Source organism: Nerophis ophidion, linkage group LG26 (genome assembly GCF_033978795.1).
Source record: "Nerophis ophidion isolate RoL-2023_Sa linkage group LG26, RoL_Noph_v1.0, whole genome shotgun sequence".
In the NCBI taxonomy this organism is placed as follows: Eukaryota; Metazoa; Chordata; class Actinopteri; order Syngnathiformes; family Syngnathidae; genus Nerophis; species Nerophis ophidion.
This window is the reverse complement of record NC_084636.1, coordinates 26,067,359-26,081,865: the sequence shown is the minus strand read 5'-3', so window position 1 is coordinate 26,081,865 and position 14,507 is coordinate 26,067,359. Positions and strand designations below refer to the sequence as shown.

General features: G+C 40.9%; 1 protein-coding gene across 2 annotated transcripts in view; it reads left to right on the top strand.

Moving 5' to 3' along the window:
* ell (elongation factor RNA polymerase II) overlaps positions 1–14,507 on the top strand; it is a 110,936-nt gene that overhangs the window by 69,183 nt on the left and 27,246 nt on the right. For both annotated transcript variants that reach the window (XM_061888560.1, XM_061888561.1), the window contains exon 3: positions 3,277–3,398. In XM_061888560.1, the coding sequence (XP_061744544.1) occupies positions 3,277–3,398 (122 nt within the window). The remainder of the gene's footprint in view (positions 1–3,276; positions 3,399–14,507) is intronic.

Here is a 14,507-nt window from a genome sequence, read left to right as displayed (position 1 = left end):
ACTGTTAAAATAAATACCGTGTTTTCCAGACCATAGGGCGCACTGCTGATGAATGGTCTATTTTTTAAAATCTTATTTCATATATTAGGCGCACCGAATTTTAGGGTGCATTAAAGGAGTCACAGTATTATTTTTTTATTCTGAATGTAAAACACTTCATTGTGGTCTACATAACATGTAATGGTGGTTCTTTGGTCAAAATGTTGCATCGATTATGTTTAACAGATCATTTTCAAGCCGCATTCTGACAGTCGCCACAGGATGCGCCGGTTTGTAGGTGGACTTATTTACGTAGCTCACCTTCAACAGCTTCTTCTCCCCGTCATCTTTGCAAGGACGGGAGTGAAAGAAGTGTCAAAAGATGGAGCTCACTGTTTTAATGACATTCAGACATTACTTATATAAATAACAGAGCAGTATCTCCTCATCCGGAAACAATACCACCGGAAATGTGTCCCATTTAAAAATGTCCGACCGGAACTCTCTAATAACTAAAGTTCCATGGGTGAATTGTGTAAACTCACTACACCGGTATGTTTTAGTGCAGGGGTGCCCACACTTTTTCTGCAGGCGAGCTACTTTTCAATTGACCAACTCGAGGGGATCTACCTCATTTATATATATCATTTATATTTATTTATTTATGAAAGAGACATTTTTGTAAACAAGTTAAATGTGTTTAATGATAATACAAGCATGTGTAACACATATAGATGTCTTTCTTTCACGAAGACAAGAATATAAGTTGGTGTATTACCTGATTCTGATGACTTGCATTGATTGGAATCAGACAGTAATGATGATAACGCCCACATTTTCAAATGGAGGAGAAAAAAAGTTGTCCTTTCTGTACAATACCACATGAAAGTGGTTGGTTTTTGGCGTCTTATTTATCCAGCTTCCATACACTTTACAAGAAAAACATTGGCGGCAAATTCCGTAGCTTGCTTGATTGACATTCACGGCACCCGAGGGTCTTGTGAGATGACGCTGGCTGCTGCCAGTTCATTATTATGAAAAAATGACAGAGAGGAAGGCGAGAAACACTTTTTATTTCAACAGACTTTCGCGCCGTCCCTTCCGTCAAAACTCTAAAGGCCGACTGCACATTTCCTATCTTCACAATAAAAGCCCTGCTTCATGCTGCATGCGCTAACAAAATAAGAGTCTCGGAAAGCTGGCGTGCACAAGTGATGTGCACGCCAGCTTTCTGAGGGATCGCTTGTGCACGCCAGTTTTCCGAGACTCTGTATTTAGTTAGCGCAGGCAGCATGAAGCAGGGCTTTTATTGTGAAGATAGGAAATGTGCAGTCTGCGTTTAGAGTTTTGACGGAAGGTACGGCGCGAGAGTCTGTTGAAATAAAAAGTGTTTCTCGCCTTCCTCTCGGTCATATTTTCATAATAATGATCTTGCAGCAGCCAGCGTCATCTCACAAGACCCTCCGGTACCGTGAATGTCATTTAAGTGACGTCTTGGTGAAGATTGATGATCACTAATTTTTAGGTCTATTTTTTTTAAAAGCCTGGCTCGAGATCGACTGACACACCCTCCGCGGTCGACTGGTAGCTCGCGATCGACGTAACGGGCACCCCTGTTTTAGTGCTTTCATGGCCAGTTTACTGACAGAAGTAGGTAAGAACTTTACACTACTTTTATATTAGAAATGGGAACAGTGGAGGATGAATGTGCCATAACAAGAAGATAGACACTACAAAGGCGAACGCTCGCAATTTTTCAGGATTTATGCAGATCCCAAGTGCACATCAGCAGGTACCACAATGTAAGAAAAGTTGCTTTTGCAGAATATTTGGAAAAAAACGCCAGATATGTCTTACCTTATGCACGCACCATTATAATACTCGTTAGTTTAATGCGCCGACAATCCTTTAAGCGGTTCAGCTTCATAGCTTACCAAAGTTGGACTAAAACATTTTGATAGAATTTTGAGTTCTGTGTGTAATGTTCCATATTTTTAATGGAACATTTAAAATGTAGGGGTTTACTTGAGACATATTGCCATCACGGTGCAGCCTACACTTCTATGTTTGACTGCCATCTACTGGTCGCACTTATCATTACACAATGTACCAAATGAAATAGCTTCGAGGTGGGAAAGCGCAACCAAACTTATTCCTTACTTTAGGCGCACCAGCTTGTAAGGCACACTGTCCAGTTTTGAGGAAAAAAAGGATTTTAGGAGCGCCTTATAGTCAGGACAATACGGTAAGCTATTATACTTTCACTCTATTAATTAGAAAAGCATTGAGAGTGTGCAGACCTCCACCAGATCCTTCCTCTCAATAGTAAAGAATGCATGGAAAGAAAAAAACAACAGAAATCATACGGTGTAAATGCAATCACTTGTTCTTCATGTAATTTCTGACGGTTCCTGGAAGTCTCATCAAAATCTGGCCATAACTTGTTTTGCTAACTAACAAGCATACCCCAGCAAATCAAAGGGTAAATGAAATTACTGTTTCTGGCTTCCAAACAGGCTGCAAGAGGGTTCGCTCTTTGCGTCGGTCCGGCCTCAACAACTGTTTGTTTTACAGCGGAATTAAATAAACAAAATGAACTTTCTAGTCATCCACTCTCTTCGTCTCTGTGGGTGAAGGCGTGGCCGCTGGCATACATATAAAAAACATCAGCCTTGTAGTGTAAACTTACAAATGATCTGGGTCACCCTCAAAATATAATCAACTGTTCTTATCCAGTTTCTGGCATTTCTTTAAAGTGTAATCAAAATCCGACTAATTTTTTGAGTTATGTTGCTAACTAACAGACAAAAAAAACAGCAGTTAGATACTGTATACCTGCCGGTGGCTGTAACAATAACAAGTGTTTGTGCTTTGAGTGTTAAGTTTATTTAAAAAAAACTTCAAGCATTTGACTTAAACTTGTGTGTGCACGGGTGTATTTAAAAGTCTTTGGGATTTTTTTTTTTCACCGTAAGAGGATGCTTGGAGAACATTTATACATTTAGTGTATTTTTATTTCAAATTCAAACTAACGTCTCATTGTAAGGAGATGGCAAACCACACATTCCCACACTCGTCTTTTTTGCTTAGGGAGTGGTAATTATACTCCTGCATGCCCATGAATGAGTATTTTCACTGTGTCATTTGGCTCTGGCCAAGTTGTCACAATTAATAAACCTAGTGATTTTAATCAAGGGAATACTATTAAGTGGTCAATAGCATATGTTAATGTGTTCTATATCCATTGTGTCCTCTTTGACTTACTGTTTCCTGTTTTGTTTTTCTTGTGTCCCGCAGAAAATTTCAATACCACGGTCAGAAAATTCCAATGAGCTGCACACGTTTACGTTCTACCTGTCACACGTTGGCAGAGACAACCCGCAGGGCAGCTTCGACTGCATCCAGCAGTATGTCACCAGGTAAGCGTGAGGTCAACAACCCGTTTTCCACGTTCCTACAGCTACCCTGCTCCTAAATAATACATCCAAACATCAAATGTAAGTCCAATTAGGCACTCCACTTTTAAGGTTGCAATAATCTGGTGTCAGTTCAGTTGTTCTGTTGATGTAACTAAAAGACAGAATGGTTTGATGGCACATTTCTGCAGGGTAAAAAGAGAGCTGCAGCAATGAATACCGCAGAGGTGGCGGTCTCACAAGTCAATACACAAACATTTTCCAACAGGTAGATGCTTTAACAAGATGTTGTATTGGGTAGTTGCAGGTTTTGTAATTTAGATACTTTATACCAGGGATCAAGACCCAGAGTCTCGATTTTTCCCTTAAAGGGAAACTGCACTTTTTTGGTAATTTTGCCTACTGTTCACAGTCATTATGAAAGACATGAAGACGGATGGATTTTTTTTTTAATGCATTCTAAATATTAAATAAATTTGATCAAAAGTCAGCTTACAATGGAGCATATGGAAGCTGTTCAATACTGCCTATAGAGCCCCTAAAAAAACATCCAAACACCTCCATTAGGGTTTTATATACATGATGTAAATATATATGTAATGTAGTTACGGCCACATTTATAATAACCGTTAAAATGTTCATAGTTTGATTATTTTAAGCATACAGGACGCATCAATTTAAAAGAACACATTTTTGCTTTTTTTCCTCTTCATCACTGATTTCTGCTCACTGCAGACTTTATGAGAGCCAACAAACATGATAAAACATCACTTACTGTGCAAGGTCTGCTGTCATTAGGATGACGACTGCTGGGATGTTCATATATTCGCATTTTAGATAAAAAAAATCTCTCATAATCCTTGCGAAGAAACTGTATGGGAGGGGTGTGTGGGTAGAGTGAACAAGCACTTTTCGTGTCATCCTTTCCAGTTCCAGGTCTGAAATGGCTATAAAAGTGTCCCAACTTATATTCTCAGCCGTCTACTATCCAGGGGATATGCATGATTTATGACCGACAATAAACTTACAGGGAGCAAGGAAGCGAGGAAACGGCAGACCACTCGATGATGTCAACATAGTGACTCAGAGCTTTGGTCACGTCGCCGTTATAAATAGTGATAACGTGATAACAACAATATCACGAATACTTGGTTAAAGGCCTACTGAAACCCACTACTAGCGACCACGCAGTCTGATAGTTTGAGGAAATATTAACATTGCAACACAAGCCAATACGGCCGGTTTAGTTTACTAAATTACAATTTTAAATTTCCTGATGAGTTTCTATTTGAAAACGTCGCAGAATGATGACGCGTATGATGTCGCATGTTTGTGACGGCACCGGTTGTAGCGGACATATATTAGCCCAGCACCACTTACGGCTAAAAGTCGTCTCTTTTCATCGCATAATTACACAGTAATTTGGACATTTGTGTTGCTGAATCTTTTGCAAGTTGTTCAATTAATAATGGAGACTATAAAGAATAATGCTGTTGGTGGAAAGCGGTGGATTGCAGCTGCCTTTAGCACCGAAACACAGCCGGTGTTTCTTTGTTTGTTGTGAAGCTTTAACACAGAGCGGTCAAGCAAACATGTTTCTCTACGTCAGCCAGCAAGTTTTTGAATGGGAAAATTGTTATATTTAGTCAGCTCTTACCGGAGACTTGAGTGGATTACGCAACCTCATCCTGCAGCTCAAAAAGGCAGCTGTGATCTTGGCTCCTCGGCTTTTCTCAGAGACAATGGCGTTCACCGCAGCCATCCGACTTTCAGGTATGACTTTACAATCTCACTAAAACACTATTAAAACAATAAGCAAATCAGGAATCTTCCAGAATTATCCTAGTAAACGTGTCTAATTACATCTGAAACGCTCACACTGCCGCCACCTGGAACATTCGCCTTTTCTTTTTTCTTTTTTTTTGTGCCTCACTAACTTTCCTCATCCATGAATCTTTCATCCTCGCTCAAATTATTGGGGAAATCGTCGCTTTCTCTGTCCAAATAGCTCTTGCTGCTGGAGGCTATGATTATAAACAATGTGAGGATGTGAGGAGCCCTACAACCAGTGACGTCACGCGCACATTGTCTGCTACTTCCAGTAAAGGCAAGGCTTTTTTATTAGCGACCAAAAGTTGTGAACTTTATCTTCGATGTTCTCTACTAAATCCTTTCAGCAAAAATAGGGCAATATCGCAACATGATCAAGTATGACACATAGAATGGACCTGCTATCCCCGTTTGAATAAGAAAATCTCATTTCAGTAGGCCTTTGACATTCAAGTCACGAATGTAAATGGAGTATTGTTGGTGCTTTTTGAATGGGTATTTATTGGATTTTATGGGCGGAATAGAGGAGCTCCCATTGGCTCCGCTGTAAGCTGACTTTTATTTATGATTATTAAATATTTCGAATGCATTAAGAAAAATCCATCCGTCGTCATGTCTGTCATAATGATTGTGAACGATAGGCAATATTCCAAAAATTATGCAGTTCCCCTTTAACTATCAGTCTTGTTTTGTACACCGGTAATCCCGAAGAGCCAACGTCCTTTTAATAGACATTATATTTTGCCCTATTTACTTTGTCAGTTATTCTGTAGGAGGGCTCAGCTGTTTGTAGGACCTTCTGCAAAAAAAGATAATCTCTTTGACTGCATGCTGGTGGGTTTAAGAATCTGCTGCAGAAGTGTCTTTTATAGGGGTTGTGAACTGGTGGAGCACCAGTTGATCAGCCCAAATGATGAGAAAGAGAGGAACTAAAATGGAATCTTGAGGGAAACCAGTAGTTTAACTAAAGAAGTTGAACAAATGACTACTGACTGCCTTTAAAGTAAACCAGCCACAGCAACACCTTAGTTACATAAATGACATCACGAAAAACATGTGTAACTGCCAAAAAGGAGAGGACTTAAAGGCGTACTTTGCGGAATGCCTCAGTTTATGTAAATCACAAGTTTGGACCCTTGTTTTTCTACGTTTGCTAGTAAGGTAAAATATCAATGCAAGGATCTGCCAATGGGTTTACCGTGGTCCAAGTTCCTCTATACCAGTGGTCCCCAACCACCGGGCCGCAGCCCGGTACCGGGCCGCGGCCCGATTGGTAGAAGAATTTTTTATTAAAAAAAAAAAAAAAAAAAAATGTTTTTTTTTTTTATTCTTTTTTTTTTTTTTTCAAAATTAAATCAACATAAAAAACACAATATACACTTACAAATAGTACAAATAGTGCACCAACCACTAAAAAAAATCCCTTTTTAATTACAAAAACGTCCCTTTTTCATGACAAAAAAGTAAAAAAAAAAAAAAGAAAAACAAAGGACCCCCCCCCCCCAACGCGGGACAAATTATGAAGCGTTGACCGGTCCGCGGATACAAAAAGGTTGGGGACCACTGCTCTATACAAAAGGAGCGCTCCAGTGTTTTTAGGAATTTGTTGCAAAAATGCTTGTCCCCCAAGGTTTGACCTTAACTTGAGGGCCAGAATGCTGTTATTCCCTGGCCGGATCTGGACCCCAGGCCGCCAGTTAATTAGCTGTACTTTATACTGTATGTAATTGTTTTTTATTGTGTAAAACCTAATACGTTGATAATTAGTTTAAAAATTGTTAAAGGCATGTGAAAAATACTAGAGTATCCAAAATAAGCATGTATTTTTTTGGCAAACTGCGAGTTTCTTTGAATGTGATCTTTGTGAATATTGGGACTCTACTGTACGTGGAAGAATCTAGTATCTCAGTAATTACTGAAAAGGTTTATATATGTTTGCTCCCTTTGGACTCCCTAAAATGGACCATGTTGTGAAGTTTAAACACACTGACTCCCACCCTGCTGTCACTTTCTAACAAGAAATCTCTGTCACACCAAGCATGCACGCATGAAATCATCTGATGGCGTGATGTTGCGCCGCTGTGTGAAAGCACACACAGCGGCGGAAAAATCCAACGTTGCTGGGTTCTGCATAAAAGGCCCGGGATCACCTCTTGGAGTGTACTCCCACTATCAAAATGTGCCCGGGACCCTTTCATACTTCAAGTCTAGCACTTTCAGCTTGTGTAAGTGTTCTGTTCTGCTCTTATAGGGGACCTATGATGATTAAATCTACATTAAAACCCCTTCCTTGTGGTCCAGATTATATTCGAACAGAGGCATTTGGCTTGTTGACCAAAGTTACATGTTTCATATTCCTTTCTGCAAGGTTTATTTGGTTCTGTGACAACTCGTAACTGAAGAAACTTCTTACTCCATTGAAATGAAGGGAAATCAGTTTAATTGGTGCAGCAATTAACATGCATCATGCCTTTTAAAAAGAAAAATAAACTTTTCCAAAAAAAATATTGTATGAAAAACAAAATTTAATGTACTAAAATCTAATACAGTAGTTTTATTAAATATTGTAATAGTAGTGTACGGCATTTTCCCATGAGAGCGTACTTCTACGGTACCTCCTTCCAGCTGCTTCTCCTTCAAACACACCACCAGCAGCTTTTCCATATTTTCATGGATAAATGTCCGTTTTCTATATATTATTGCAACATCCTTGAATGGCATTGGTATCATTCTGCGTCAGTATGGTGCAGAGTTGCAGTGATGGGGCGGTATAGCTCGGTGGGTGGAGTGGCCGTGCCAGCAACTTCAGGGTTCCAGGTTCGATCCCTGCTTCCGCCATCCTCGTCTCTGCCGTTGTGTCCTTGGGCAAGACACTTTACCCACCTGCTCCCAGTGCCACCAACACTGGTTTAAATGTAACTTAGATATTGGGTTTCACTATTTAAAATGCTTTGAGTCACTAAAGAAAAAGCGCCATATAAATATAGTTCACTTCACTTCACATATCCTCCAACTGCTTGCCAATTGGGCTTGCATGTGCTGTCATGATTTGTTTTTTTGTTTTTATCACCATGAATATCATCTGCCTCTTCTCAGCACTTGCCCTTTACACTCACATTCTTTGTTCAAATGGTTGTGTTATGGCGATTTCTACCTAAAAGCTTATGCTTGCGAGTCACACACCGAATGTTTTGGTCAGATCTGAAAGTGTACACTGGCATTCATTACGCCAACTCGCGATTTGCACACTCGTATCTTGAAAACCCCTTGAGGTACCATTACATTTATTGAGAGCAGATCTATTATTGACAGGAATTTATTATTGAGATGAAATGCAAATTTTGCCTGAAAAATATGGTTTCCAGGAAATTTACTATAGTTTATATTGATTAAAGTTGTGTTAAAAATGTTGTAAAATTTAGTCAACTAAAAATAAATCAATTTAGATGACTAATATATGACAAACTAAAATATATTTTTGTCGAACTATGAGTACGCAATTTAAAAAAAGCAGTCAAAATTAGCACTGCATTTTATGGACCAAATGTAACGACATCCATTAATTGCGCAATGAATCAATTATGGAACAATTTTACAGTATCTATGTTCGCAGCCGAGTGTGAAGCGACCGGAATGAGAATCAGCACCTCCAAGTCCGAGTCCATGGTTCTCGCCCGGAAAAGGGTGGAATGCCATCTCCGGGTTGGGGAGGAGACCCTGCCCCAAGTGGAGGAGTTCAAGTACCTAGGAGTCTTGTTCACGAGTGAGGGAAGAGTGGATCGTGAGATCGACAGGCGGATCGGTGTGGCGTCTTCAGTAATGCGGACGTTGTACCGATCCGTTGTGGTAAAGAAGGAGCTGAGCCGGAAGGCAAAGCTCTCAATTTACCGGTCGATCTACGTTCCCATCCTCACCTATGGTCATGAGCTTTGGGTCATGACCGAAAGGATAAGATCACGGGTACAAGCGGCCGAAATGAGTTTCCTCCGCCGTGTGGCGGGGCTCTCCCTTAGAGATAGGGTGAGAAGCTCTGCCATCCGGGAGGAACTCAAAGTAAAGCCGCTGCTCCTCCACATCAAGAGGAGCCAGATGAGGTGGTTCGGGCATCTGGTCAGGATGCCACCCGAACGCCTCCCTAGGGAGGTGTTTAGAGCACGTCCAACCGGTAGGAGGCCACGGGGAAGACCCAGGACACGTTGGGAAGACTATGTCTCCCGGCTGGCCTGGGAACGCCTCGGGATCCCCCGGGAAGAGCTAGACGAAGTGGCTGGGGAGAGGGAAGTCTGGGTTTCCCTGCTTAGGCTGTTGCCCCCGCGACCCGACCTCGGATAAGCGAAAGATGATGATGGATCTATGTAGGTACATTTTGGGTTCAGATATTATAGATTAGATATGTTTTGGTGTAAAATTTGCGTACATTTTGCTTCATTATCATATTAATAGTACCACGGCACACTGGTTCACACACAATTGAACAGAATAAAAGTGATAGGACAAATAAATGGCAAGTGCAGACCAAGAGATGGAGGAGAAATGGTTAGTGTAAGTTGCCTATATTTCACAATCCTTATGCAAGACAAACACACATATTTTCCTTTGTTATGCACTTTAACTAGTAAATTAATGTCCGCATACAATGGAGGCAATTGGAGTCGCTCTATTCTGCATATAAAGCACTTAAATAATCATCCAAACACCTCCAATCTTTTATATACCGGTACTAGCATTAATGTAGTAACAGGCACATTCGCAATAACATGTTTATATTTACCTATTTTGGTCATTTTAAGCATACAAAAGCGTATTGATTTCACAAAAGCATGACAACGTTTGCTTTTCCTTTTAAGAATAACTACTACTAATCATGGCAGACTTTATGAGAGCCAACAAACATGATAAAGCATTCCGTACTGTACAATGTCTGCTCTCACTTGGATGCCAGTGGATGGAATGTTGATATATTCAGGTTTAAATGAAGAATAACTCATAATTCTCGTGAACAAAAAAGTTGGGTGGAACCAAGTCTTTTCAGGTCTTTTTCCACTATTGCCGGGTCAAAGTTGACCAACATCTCTGTGTATTTCCACATTCTTTTACTATCCAGGTGAGAGGCATGATTTATAATCTACAATTAACGTTCACGAGCTCAGCGGCGAGAAATCAGCTCACCAGCTCATGATGGCAATAGAGAAGCATAAAGTAATACTTCTCTTGATCAATGCGCCGCTAAAATAGATCCTTCCCGTTAGCACTTAGAATAACAATATCACTAATACTTGGTTAATATTCAGGTCACAAAATGTAGATGGAATATTCTTAAAGTTAAAGTACCAAGGATTGTCACACACTAGGTGTGGTGTAATTTGTCCTCTGCATTTGACCCATCCCTTTGATCACCCCCTGGGAAGTGAGGGGAGCAGTGGGCAGCAGCCGTGCCGCGCCCGGGAATCATTTTTGGTGATTTAACCCCCGATTCCAACCCTTGATGCTGAGTGCCAAGCAGGGAGGCAATGGGTCCCATTTTTTTTATAGTCTTTGATATGACTCTGTTTGAACTCCCAACCTACCGATCTCAGGGCGGACACTAACCATTAGGCCACTGAGTAGGTTGTTGGTGCTTATTGGATGGTTATTTATTGGTTTTTATGGTTGGAACAGACACAATGACGTCTCAATGACGCTCTCATTGTATCCATTCTAAACAGACTTTTTTTATTCATGTTTATTTACGAGTTAGACTGCATTACAAAGAAAGACATGTGTTCAAAGGGTGGAGTGCCATCTCCGGGTTGGGGAGGAGACCCTGCCCCAAGTGGAGGAGTTCAAGTACCTAGGAGTCTTGTTCACGAGTGGGGGAAGAGTGGATCGTGAGATCGACAGGCGGATCGGTGCGGCGTCTTCAGTAATGCGGACGTTGTATCGATCCGTTGTGGTGAAGAAGGAGCTGAGCCGGAAGGCAAAGCTCTCAATTTACCGGTCGATCTACGTTCCCATCCTCACCTATGGTCATGAGCTTTGGGTCATGACCGAAAGGATAAGATCACGGGTACAAGCGGCCGAAATGAGTTTCCTCCGCCGGGTGGCGGGGCTCTCCCTTAGAGATAGGGTGAGAAGCTCTGCCATCCGGGAGGAGCTCAACGTAAAGCCGCTGCTCCTTCACATCAAGAGGAGCCAGATGAGGTGGTTCGGGCATCTGGTCAGGATGCCACCCGAACGCCTCCCTAGGGATGTGTTTAGGGCACGTCCAGCTGGTAGGAGGCCACGGGGAAGACCCAGGACACGTTGGGAAGACTATGTCTCCCGGCTGGCCTGGGAACGCCTCGGGATCCCCTGGGAAGAGCTAGACGAAGTGGCTGGAGATAGGGAAGTCTGGGCTTCCCTGCTTAGGCTGCTGCCCCCGCGACCCGACCTCGGATAAGCGGAAGATGATGGATGGATGGATGGATGGACATACATGTGTTCATGTCCCTCTTGTCCATTTTGGGGGGGAATTTTGCCTATAATTCACAATCAAACATTCACAATGATGGATGTTTTTTTTTTAATACATTCTAAATATTAAAAGTCAGCTTACAATGGAGCCTACAGGAGCCGCTCTATTCTGCCTTTAAAGCCCTTAAAGATCCAAACACCTCCATTGAGTTTTTCTATACATGATGCAAGTATATATGTAATCTACTAACAAGCACATTTATAATAACATTTAATATTTATTTTGATCATTTTAAGCATACTCGGCACATTCATTTAAAAAACGCACCTCAATGTTTGTTTTTGTTTTTTTCTTCATCACTGATTACTTACTCACTGCAGACTTCATGAGGACCAACAAACATAATAAACATCACTTACTGTACAAGGTATGCTGTCGTTAGGCAAGGCATGTTCATAAATTCCCATTTGGGGGAAGAATGCCTTATAATCCTTGCGAAGAAAACGGGTGGGGGCATCTCTTTGTGTCGTTTTCGCCATTCCTGGGTCCAAAATTTCTGTCAGAGTACCAACTTGTCCGAATACACCCTTAGACTTTTCCTGTCTAGGTGAGATGCATGATATATGCTCTACAATAAACTTCCATGGAGCTATTAAAAACCTCGCTAGTCGATCATATCAGAATTGTACACAAGCTTGTGATCAGAGTGCTCTTTGAATGTTTTTTTATTGGATTTTATGGGCGAAATATAGGCGCTCCCATTGGCTCTGCTGTAAGCTGACTTATATTTACATTTATTTAATATTTAAAATGCTTTTTTTCTTTTTAAATCCATCCGTCACGTCTTTCATAATGATTGTAAACATTGGGCAAAATTCCCCAAAAAAGTGCAGTTCCCCTTTAAGGCTGTGATGTGGCTATTTTGCAGGATGTTTTATGTTACAGAAGCTAGAGTTTGAGTTTCCTTAGTGTCAAGAGTGTAAAGAAGATAGCAGGAGACCGTACACTAAACGAGCAACAATCCAGCAGCAAGACTGCTATCTGCTCCTTTGTGCAGGAAGGAACACCGCCATAACCCTCCAACTTAACCCTCAAGGAGTGGTGCGGGGGTCAAGTATCCTCTACACTCTGCACCAAAGCACAGTGACATGCGCAAAAAAGTGCTGACTGAATCAAATGAAACTGAAACTGAAGCTAAATCTGGTAGAGCAACCTGACTTTTCTCCTCATGCTGACTGTCAAACCCTCTCCTGTCTGAGAATATTTCATGCAAAGGAGGGTCAGGTGGAGTTCATTCGCATCTCCGGCTGGATCCTAATCAGCGTTTAGAGAATTGACCTGGAACTATAAAATGACAGAGCTCAGCCTCTCTCGCTGCTGCTGCATCTTATTTTCTGCCAAACTGTCAAAGTGTAGGTGTGAAGGCATTCAGACTAAAAGGCATTTGGTGTGTCGTGCGCAGAAGCCCACAGACCAACAGTTATTGCTTATCTATGCTTATGATTTTAGTTTATTTCAAACGTGCATGCAGTTATACATATGTCCAGTTTCTCTTTACAACATGTCCCTACCTCTTTTCGTTTCCTAGCAATTCCTAACATGTGTTTACTTCCTGTGCTCAATTTGTAACACAAACAAATTAAATACAAGATCAATGAAGTTCTCATGAATAAATAGTTGATTAAGTTGTGGTTTTACATAATGAGATGAATAGGATAAGGGTCAAGATGTTTATCAGGATTCTTCTTCCTTGTGTTTTGTAAACACTATGAGTTTGAACAGTTTCTTGAACCGGATCATATTAGCAAATTGTTAAACGTCTTTGTTTAATCTGTTCCATAATTTAATTCCACCTACTGATACACTAAAGGTCTTAAGTGTTGTACGTGCATACACATTTTTCAAAATGGATTTTTTCCTCTTCTGTTGATTAGAATGTTTGTACATTCTTAGGTAGCGGGTTATAGTTTGCTTTGTGCATAATTTAAGCTGTTTGCAAATGCACCAAATCATTGAATTTCAATAATTTTGATTCAATAAATAAATGGTTTAAATGCTCCCAACATGATGTATTGTTCTGACCTATTTTGAACCATGGTTAGTGGATGAAGTGTACTTTTGTAGTTATTTCCCCATATTTCTGCACATTTACTTAGATATGGTAACGCTAGCGAGCAGTAGAGAATATGGAGTAATGTTTGGTTCCGTACATAGTTGGCTTTATTCATTATTGGTGTATATTTTGCTACCTTATGTTGTATATATTTACATGATCTTTCTAGTTCATTTTATCATCTATTTCTTTTACCCTGTCAATGTATGTTCGATCTATTTGTATCTGTGTTTGACATTCTCTCCTACTGCTTCCAAATAGCATTATTTTAGTTGTATTTAAATTTGAGGATAGTCTGTTTTTGTCAAACCCTCTCTCTAATGCAGGGGTGCCCATTACGTCGATCGCGAGCTACCAGTCGACCGCGGGGGGTGTGTCAGTCGATCTCCAGCCAGGCTTTTAAAAAAAATAGACCTAAAAATTAGTGATCATCAATCTTCACCAAGACGTCACTTAAATGACATTCGCGGTACCGGAGGGTCTTGTGAGATGACGCTGGCTGCTGCAAGATCATTATTATTAAAATATGACCGAGAGGAAGGCGAGAAACACTTATTTCAACAGACTTTCGCACCGTACCTTCCGTCAAAACTCTAAAGGCCGACTGCACATTTCCTATCTTCACAATAAAAGCCCTGCTTCATGCTGCCTGCGCTAACTAAATACAGAGTCTCGGAAAACTGGCGTGCACAAGCGATCCCTCAGAAAGCTGGCGTGCACAAGTGTTTCCGAGACT